The sequence below is a fragment of the Procambarus clarkii genome, chromosome 6, assembly GCF_040958095.1.
Source record: "Procambarus clarkii isolate CNS0578487 chromosome 6, FALCON_Pclarkii_2.0, whole genome shotgun sequence".
Taxonomy (NCBI): domain Eukaryota; kingdom Metazoa; phylum Arthropoda; class Malacostraca; order Decapoda; family Cambaridae; genus Procambarus; species Procambarus clarkii.
The window spans coordinates 15,813,066-15,823,065 of NC_091155.1; the positions used below are offsets into that span (position 1 = coordinate 15,813,066).

The 10,000-nt window shown below is 53.9% G+C and overlaps 1 protein-coding gene across 1 annotated transcript in view; it reads left to right on the forward strand.

Annotated features, from left to right (window-relative positions):
• Positions 1-9,138, forward strand: part of LOC138355290 (uncharacterized PE-PGRS family protein PE_PGRS54-like) — a 9,940-nt gene extending 802 nt beyond the window's left edge. Inside the window, exons 2-3 of the mRNA XM_069310164.1 lie at positions 3,244-8,137; positions 8,252-9,138. Coding sequence (XP_069166265.1) covers positions 3,244-8,137; positions 8,252-9,138 — 5,781 coding nt within the window. The remainder of the gene's footprint in view (positions 1-3,243; positions 8,138-8,251) is intronic.
• The last annotated feature ends 862 nt before the right edge of the window (positions 9,139-10,000 follow it).

A 10,000-nucleotide genomic window follows, 5' to 3' on the forward strand; every position in this document is an offset into this window, starting at 1 on the left:
CCCCACATTTTCTGCATATCCCCTCAAGGAACGTTGAAGTAAATGTATAGGTGTTTTTTCTCCTTATTCTTCTCTTCACTTTTTCCTTTCTTGTTTCTTTTCAGTATCAACTCGATAAACACACATATTTCAGACGACTCCATGAAAATTTACATAAAAATGGCCTATAGTGGTGTTCATAATTATTAATTTTAAATACTAAATACTCACCTAATTGAGTTGCCTAAATACTCCATCTAAAGCCTACCCCCTATTAGCGTATGTCCATCCTGTACCTCATACCATTCCCCCTTCAAAATTTGGTGAAGCTATCCACGAGCGTCAGGCCTTCAAATTTGGACTATCAAAAATTCTCACTTATAGTACAGGTTTATATAATTTAAAAATAGCTCATCCAGCTTAAAATTTAAGTGTATTATATTTATATGATATATAATATCATATAAATATAATATGGACAACAATACCAAGACCAGTGTGGACAACAATACCACACTGGTCTTCTAGACATCTCATAAACCTCAGGGTTGAAATACAAGGGATGCTGGCACTGCAGATCACATCTCACACCTCATCTGTCTCAGGCTCACATCTCATCTTCCTCAGCATCATACCTCATCTCCCTCAGCCTGACACCTCATCTTCCTCAGCCTGACACCTCATCTTCCTCAGCCTGACACCTCATCTTCCTCAGCCTCACACCTCATCTTTCTCAGCCTCACACCTCATCTTCCTCAGCATCATACCTCATTTTCCTCACGTCTCATCTTCCTCAGCATCACACCTCATCTTCCTCAGCCTGATACCTCATCTTCCTCAGCCTGACACCTCATCTTCCTCAGCCTGACACCTCATCTTTCTCAGCCTGACACCTCATCTTTCTCAGCCTCACACCTCATCTTCCTCAGCATCATACCTCATCTCCCTCAGCCTGACACCTCATCTTCCTCAGCCTGACACCTCATCTTCCTCAGCCTGACACCTCATTTTCCTCAGCCTGATACCTCATCTTCCTCAGCCTGACACCTCATCTTTCTCAGCCTCACACCTCATCTTCCTCAGCATTACACCTCATCTTCCTCACGTCTCATCTTCCTCAGCATCACACCTCATCCTCCTCACGTCTCATCTTCCTCAGCATCATACCTCATCTTCCTCAGCATCATACCTCATCTTCCTCACGTCTCATCTTCCTCAGCATCATACCTCATCTTCCTCAGCCTGACACCTCATCTTCTTCAGCCTGACACCTCATCTTTCTCAGCCTCACACCTCATCTTTCTCAGCCTCACACCTCATCTTCCTCAGCATCATACCTCATCTCCCTCAGCCTGACACCTCACCTTCCTCAGCCTGACACCTCATCTTCCTCAGCCTGTCACCTCATCTTTCTCAGCCTCACACCACATCTTCCTCAGCATCATACCTCATCTCCCTCAGCCTGACACCTCATCTTCCTCAGCCTGACACCTCATCCTCAGCCTGACACTTCATCTTCCTCAGCCTGACACCTCATCCTCAGCCTCACACCTCATCTTTCTCAGCCTCACACCTCATCTTTCTCAGCCTCACACCTCATCTTCCTCAGCATCACACCTCATCCTCCTCACGTCTCATCTTCCTCAGCATCATACCTCATCTTCCTCAGCATCATACCTCATCTTCCTCAGCATCACACCTCATCCTCCTCACGTCTCATCTTCCTCAGCATCATACCTCATCTTCCTCAGCTCCCGTAGTGCTCTGGTGGTGTGGTGCGAAGGCCGTTGATCTCAGCTTGTCACTGAGACTTACAATCTCCGCGCAGTTAAACGTTCCCTTCACGATCACTGAGAAGAGCTCCGTAGTGAAGGTGTTTGTGTAGTGTTTCTTGGCATACTATTCACCTAGTATGGCGTGTCTAATAAGCAGAACCGCGCTACTTGGCCTAGTATGCAAGGTCCAAACACACACACACACACACACACACACACACGTCAGATACGTGTGTGTGTGTGTGTGTGTGTGTGTGTTCAGGATCAATTCGCTATATAGAGGCGCTCGGCTTCCAAAACTCTCTCTCTCCGTTATGATGGTTGATTGACACGCAGTCACTTTCTCGCACGCACACACACACACACATACACACACACACACACACACACACACACACACACACACACACGCACACGCACCAGACCAAAGAGCCAGAGCTCAACCCCCCGCAGGCACAAATAGGTGAGTACACACACATTACCATTACAGAGGCTTGATAGCTGAGTGAACAACGTTCTGGACTTGTATTCCTAGGATCCGGGTTCGATCTCCGGTGATGGCAGAAACAAAATGGAAAGTTTCTTTCACCCTGACGTCCCTGTTATCTAGCAGTAAATAGGTACTTGGGAGTTAGATAGCTGTTACGGACTGTTTCCTGGGTGTGAGTGTGAAAAAAAAATAGTAACAGTTGATTGACAGTTGAGAGGCGGGCCGAAAGAGCAGAGCTCAACCCCCGCAAGCACAACTAGGTGAATACATAATGACACTCATGCCATTAGAGATGATTCAGAGGTATGCCACCAGTCTTGTTCCTGAGCTGAGGGGCATGAGTTATGAGGAGAGACTACGGGAAATAAACCTCACCTCACTTTAAGACAGAAGAATTAAGGAAGACATGATCACCCCATACAAGATTCTCAGAGGAATTGATAGGGTAGTTAAAGACAGCTTATTAAACACATGTGGCACACGCAATAGGGCACACAAGTGGGAGCATTTGATTATAAAATTATCCGTAAAATTAAAATCACAACGCGAGGAATTATATTCCCCATAACAATGCAACCCGTCCTCTTAAAAATAACGTCACTTTTGGCTCGTATGCGCGGCGCTATGGCCAAATTTGGACGTAATTTGAAATGAAATCGACTCACAAAAGTGACGTTCTGTTCCGTTTTCTATTTGAGTCGTCCGGCGTACGCGCAGAGGTTAGGAGAGGACACTTTAAATTAACGTTTTTCATACCGTTTTGAAACTTTATGCGAATTTCCTGCCCACCTAACCTATCAGAGGACCCTTAACTTACTGTTGTTGAAAAAAAAAATCCCAAATTTATTTTAATTTTTGTTTTCAATTTCAAATTACGTCCAAATTCGGCCATACGGGCCAAAAGCGACGTTCTTTTTAAGAGGACAGGTTGACTGGAATACAATCCTTTAACTCTCACAAAAATGTTTTTGATATTTCTAATAAAACCTCCACTTGCAGAGACGGGGCGCGCTAGGGGCCCTCTTGGCCTTGCTACTGACGTCCGGACTCCCGGTAGAGTCAATCAGCAGTGAGACCTCCGCGGAGGTCAGCGCCTCAACAAGCAGCAGCGGTGCAGGAAGCAGCTACGCTGAGGATGGAGGCACCAGCAGCTACGCCGAGGTTCCCCGTGGAAGCACGTACGCCGACGACGTGGAGAGAAGTAGCTACGCTGCAGACGTGGCTGACGCAAGTGGCGAAGTTGGTACAGGGAGCCACGGTGCTTCCCCGGCAGGTGGTGGTGCAGGCGGCAGTGGAGGATACAGTGCTCCAGCTGTTGGTGGTGGTGGAGGCGGCAGTGGAGGATACAGTGCTCCAGCTGTAGGTGGCGGTGGAGGCGGCAGTGGAGGATACAGTGCTCCAGCTGTAGGTGGTGGTGGAGGCGGCAGTGGAGGATACAGTGCTCCAGCTGTAGGTGGCGGTGGAGGCGGCAGTGTAGGATACAGTGCTCCAGCTGTAGGTGGCGGTGGAGGCGGCAGTGGAGGATACAGTGCTCCAGCTGTAGGTGGTGGTGGAGGCGGCAGTGGAGGATACAGTGCTCCAGCTGTAGGTGGCGGTGGAGGCGGCAGTGGAGGATACAGTGCTCCAGCTGTAGGTGGCGGTGGAGGCGGCAGTGGAGGATACAGTGCTCCAGCTGTAGGTGGTGGTGGAGGCGGCAGTGGAGGATACAGTGCTCCAGCTGTAGGTGGCGGTGGAGGCGGCAGTGGAGGATACAGTGCTCCAGCTGTAGGTGGTGGTGGAGGCGGCAGTGGAGGATACAGTGCTCCAGCTGTAGGTGGCGGTGGAGGCGGCAGTGGATACAGTGCTCCATCTGGAGGTGGTAGTGGAAGCGGCAGTGGAGGTGTCAGTGGAGGATACAGTGCTCCATCTGTAAGTAGTGGTGGAGCCGGCAGTGCAGGATACAGTGCTCCATCTATAAGTGGTACTGCAGGCGGCAGTGTAGGATACAGTGCTCCATCTGTAAGTAACGGTGGAGGCGGCAGTGGAGGATACAGTGCTCCATCTGTAAGTGGCGGAGGAGGCGGCAGTGGAGGATACAGTGCTCCGTCTGGAGGTGGTGGTGGAGGCGGCAGTGTAGGATACAGTGCTCCAGCTGTAAGTGGTGGTGGAGGCGGCAGTGGAGGATACAGTGCTCCAGCTGTAAGTGGTGGTGGAGGCGGCAGTGGAGGATACAGTGCTCCATCTGTAAGTGGTGGTGGAGGCAGCAGTGGAGGATACAGTGCTCCGTCTGGAGATGGAGGTGGAGGCGGCAGTGTAGGATACAGTGCTCCAGCTGTAAGTGGTGGTGGAGGCGGCAGTGGAGGATACAGTTCTCCATCTGTAAGTGGGGGTGGAGGCGGCAGTGCAGGATACAGTGCTCAATCTGTAAGTGGTGGTGGTGGTGGCGGCAGTGGAGGATACAGTGTTCCATCTGGAGGTGGTGGTGGAGGCGGCAGTGGAGGATACAGTGCTCCGTCTGTAAGTAGTAGTGGAAGTGGCAGTGGAGGATACAGTGCTCCATTTATAAGTGGCGGTGGAGGCGGCAGTGGAGGATACAGTGCTCCATCTGTAAGTGGTGGAGGAGGCGGCAGTGGAGGATACAGTGCTCCAGCTGTAAGTGGTGGTGGAGGCGGCAGTGCAGGATACAGTGCTCCATCTGTAGGTGGTGGTGGAGGCGGCAGTGGAGGATACAGTGCTCTATCTGGAGGTGGTGGTGGAGGCGGCAGTGGAGGATACAGTGTTCCATCTGGAGGTGGAGGTGGAGGCGGCAGTGGAGGATACAGTGCTCCATCTGGAGGTGGTGGTGGAGGCGGCAGTGGAGGATACAGTGCTCCATCTGGAGGCGGTGGTGGAGGCGGCAGTGGAGGATACAGTGCTCCATCTATTAGTGGCGGTGGAGGCGGCAGTGGAGGATACAGTGCTCCAACTGGAGGTGGTGGTGGAGGCGGCAGTGGAGGATACAGTGCTCCATCTGTAAGTGGTGGTGGAGGCGGCAGTGGAGGATACAGTGCTCTAGCCGTAGGTGGTGGTGGAGGCGGCAGTGGAGGCTACAGTGCTCCATCTGGAGGTGGTGGTGGAGGCGGCAGTGGAGGATACAGTGCTCCAACTGGAGGTGGTGGTGGAAGCGGCAGTGGAGGATACAGTGCTCCATCTGTAAGTGGTGGTGGAGGCGGCAGTGGAGGATACAGTGCTCCAGCCGTAGGTGGTGGTGGAGGCGGCAGTGGAGGCTACAGTGCTCCATCTGTAAGTGGCGGTGGAGGCGGCAGTGGAAGATACAGTGCTCCATCTGGAGGTGGTGGTGGAGGCGGCAGTGGAGGATACAGTGCTCCATCTGGAGGTGGTGGTGGAGGCGGCAGTGGAGGATACAGTGCTCCATCTGGAGGTGGAGGTGGAGGCGGCAGTGGAGGATACATTGCTCCATCTGTAGGTGGCGGTGGAGGCAGCAGTGGAGGATACAGTGCTCCATCTGGAGGTGGTGGAGGTAGTGTTGGATACAGTGCTCCATCTGAAGGTGGTGGTGGAGGCGGCAGTGGAGGATACAGTGCTCCATCTGGAGGTGGTGGTGTAGGCGGCAGTGGAGGATACAGTGTTCCATCTGTAAGTGGTGGTGGAGGCGGCAGTGCAGGATACAGTGGTTCATCTGTAAGTGGCGGTGGAGGCGGCAGTGGAGGATACAGTGCTCCATCTGGAGGTGGTGGTGGAGGCGGCAGTGGAGGATACAGTGCTCCATCTGGAGGTGGTGGTGGAAGCGGCAGTGGAGGATACAGTGCTCCATCTGGAGGTGGCAGTGGAGAATACAGTGCTCCATCTGGAGGTGGTGGTGGAGGCGGCAGTGGAGGATACAGTGCTCCATCTGGAGGTGGTGGTGGAGGCGGCAGTGGAGGATACAAAGCTCCATCTGGAGGTGGTGGTGGAGGCGGCAGTGGAGGGTACAGTGCTCCATCTGGAGGTGGTGGTGGAGGCGGCAGTGGAGGATACAGTGCTCCATCTGGAGGTGGCGGTGGAGGCGGCAGTGGATACAGTGCTCCATCTGGAGGTGGTGGTGGAGGCGGCAGTGGAGGATACAGTGCTCCATCTGGAGGTGGCGTTGGAGGGGGCAGTGCAGGGTACAGTGCTCCATCTGTAAGTGGCGGTGGAGGCGGCAGTGGAGGGTACAGTGCTCCATCTGGAGGTGGTGGTGGAGGCGGAAGTGGAGGATACAGTGCTCCATCTGGAGGTGGTGGTGGAGGCGGCAGTGGAGGATACAGTGCTCAATCTGAAAGTGGCGGTGGAGGCGGCAGTGGATACAGTGCTCCATCTGGAGGTGGTGCAGGAGGCGGCAGTGGAGGATACAGTGCTCCATCTGGAGGTGGTGGTGGAGGCGGCAGTGGAGGATACAAAGCTCCATCTGGAGGTGGCGGTGGAGGCGGCAGTGGAGGATACAGTGCTCAATCTGGAGGTGGTGGTGGAGGCGGCAGTGGAGGATACAAAGCTCCATCTGGAGGAGGCGGTGGAGGCGGCAGTGGAGGATACAGTGCTCAATCTGGAGGTGGCGGTGGAGGCGGCAGTGGAGGATACAGTGCTCCATCTGGAGGTGGTGGTGGAGGCGGCAGTGGAGGATACAAAGCTCCATCTGGAGGTGGCGGTGGAGGCGGCAGTGGAGGATACAGTGCACCATCTGGAGGTGGCGGTGGAGGCGGCAGTGGAGGATACAGTGCTCCATCTGGAGGTGGTGGTGGAGGCGGCAGTGGAGGATACAGTGCTCCATCTGGAGGTGGTGGTGGAGGCGGCAGTGGAGAATACAGTGCTCCATCTGGAGGTGGTGGTGGAGGCGGCAGTGGAGGATACAGTGCTCCATCTGGAGGTGGTGGTGGAGGCGGCAGTGGAGGATACAGTGCTCCATCTGTAAGTGGCGGTGGAGGCGGCAGTGGAGGATACAAAGCTCCATCTGGAGGTGGTGGTGGAGGTGGCAGTGGAGGATACAGTGCACCGTCAATAGGTGGCGGTGGAGGCGGCAGTGTAGGATACAGTTCTCCATCTGGAGGTGGTGGTGGAGGTGGCAGTGGAGGATACAGTGCTCCATCTGGAGGTAGTGGTGGAGGCGGCAGTGGAGGATACAGTGCTCCATCTGGAGGTGGTGGTGGAGGCGGCAGTGGAGGATACAGTGCACCGTCTATAGGTGGTGGTGGAAGCGGCAGTGGAGGATACAGTTCTCCATCTGTAAGTGGGGGTGGAGGCGGCAGTGGAGGATATAGTGCTCCATCTGGAGGTGGTGGTGGCAGTGGAGGATACAAAGCTCCATCTATAAGTGGTGGTGGAGGCGGCAGTGGAGGATACAGTGCTCCATCTGCAGGTGGTGGTGGAGGCGGCAGTGGAGGATACAGTGCTCCGTCTATAGGTGGTGGTGGAGGCGGTAGTGTAGGATACAGTGCTCCATCCGGTGGTGGAGGCGGCAGTGGAGGATACAGTGCTCCATCTGGTGGTGGAGGCGGCAGTGGAGGATACAGTGCTCCATCTGGAGGTGGTGGTGGAGGCGGCAGTGGAGGATACAAAGCTCCATCTATAAGTGGTGGTGGAGGCGGCAGTGGAGGACACAGTGCTCCATCTGGAGGTAGTGGTGGAGGCGGCAGTGGAGGATACAGTGCTCCATCTGTAAGTGGCGGTGGAGGCGGCAGTGGAGGATACCGTGCCCCATCTGGAGGTGGTGGTGGAGGCGGCAGTGGAGGATACAAAGCTCCATCTGGAGGTGGCGGTGGAGGCGGCAGTGGAGGATACAGTGCTCCAACTGGAGGTGGCAGTGGAGGCGGCAGTGGAGGATACAAAGCTCCATCTGGAGGTGGTGGTGGAGGCGGCAGTGGAGGATACAGTGCTCCATCTGGAGGTGGTGGTGGAGGTGGTAGTGGAGGATACAGTGCTCCATTTGGAGGTGGTGGTGGAGGTGGCAGTGGAGGATACAGTGCTCCATCTGGAGGTGGTGGAGGTAGTGTTGGATACAGTGCTCCATCTGAAGGTGGCGGTGGAGGCGGCAGTGGAGGATACAGTGCTCCATCTGCAAGTGGTGGTGGAGGCAGCAGTGGAGGATACAGTGCTCCATCTGGAGGTGGTGGTGGAGGCGGCAGTGGAGGATACAGTGCTCCAGCTGTAGGTGGCGGTGGAGGCGGCAGTGGAGGATACAGTGCTCCAGCTGTAAGTGGCAGTGGAGGCGGCAGTGGAGGATACAGTGCTCCATCTGTAGGTGGCGGTGGAGGCGGCAGTGGAGGATACAGTGCTCCATCTGTAGGTGGCGGTGGAGGATACAGTGCTCCATCTGGAGGTGGCGGTGGAGGCGGCAGTGTAGGATACAGTGCTCCATCTGCAGGTGGTGGTGGAGGCGGCAGTGCAAAATACAGTGCACCATCTGGTAGCGGTGCAAACAGTAATACAAAATACAGTGTATCATCTGGAGGTGGTGGAGGCGGCAGTGGAGGATACACTGCATCATCTGGAAGTAGTACCACGTCACTATTTATTGGTGGTGATGATAAAGGGAGCAGTAGTGGAGGGTACAGAGCCCCTGGTGGAAGTGGTGGATCGTCCAGTGGAGACGGCAGTGTAAAATACAATAGTCCATCTGCAGGTGGTGTTCGGGGTGGCTCTTCGGGCGGCAGCACTGTAAAATACAGTGCTCCAAAAGGAGGTGGCGGCGGAGGGTCCTCCGGTGGAGGCGTCAGTGTAAAATACAGTATTGCATCTGGAGGCGGTGGCTCCTCTACTGCTGGCGCCGGTGGAGGATACAGTACTACATCTGGCAGTGGAGGCGGGGGAGGATACAGTGTTCCGTCTGGCGGAGGCGGCGGTGGTGGTGGAAGAGGGTACAGCGCTCCTGCTGGCGGGTCGGGAAGTATATTCGGGAAATAAGATGTGAAATATTAGATAACAATTCCCTTCGTGTTAGTCAACTCCCACAGGCTTACTTATTACCATAATTCGTGTATATACTCAGTCGCTGCCATGCTAAGGGGACTCTTTTTCTGGTAACAATATCTATAAACCTGAAGCAAGAAATGTGAGGCAATTCATGAGGTCCCATGAGGAGAAGAACAAGTCTTGTTCAGAGCTGTATAACAGGTGGAAGCTTCACACTTCATGTGAGGTAACTCCTGAGGTCCCATGAGGAGAAGAACAAGTCTTGTTCAGAGCTGTATAACAGGTGGAAGCTTCACACTTCATGTGAGGTAACTCCTGAGGTTCCATGAGGAGAAGAACACGACTTGTTCAGAGCTGTATAACAGGTGGAAGCTTCACACTTCATGTGAGGTAACTCCTGAGGTTCCACGAGGAGAAGAACACGTCTTGTTCAGAGCTGTATAACAGGTGGAAGCTTCACACTTCATGTGAGGTAACTCCTGAGGTCCCATGAGGAGAAGAACACGACTTGTTCAGAGCTGTATAACAGGTGGAAGCTTCACACTTCATGTGAGGTAACTCCTGAGGTCCCATGAGGAGAAGAACACGACTTGTTCAGAGCTGTATAACAGGTGGAAGCTTCACACTTCATGTGAGGTAACTCCTGAGGTTCCATGAGGAGAAGAACACGACTTGTTCAGAGCTGTATAACAGGTGGAAGCTTCACACTTCATGTGAGGTAACTCCTGAGGTTCCATGAGGAGAAGAACACGACTTGTTCAGAGCTGTATAACAGGTGGAAGCTTCACACCTCCCTAGTCACTTCTGGTTTGATGTTGTCGGTCATGTCTGTCTGGGCTCTACTGTGCAATAT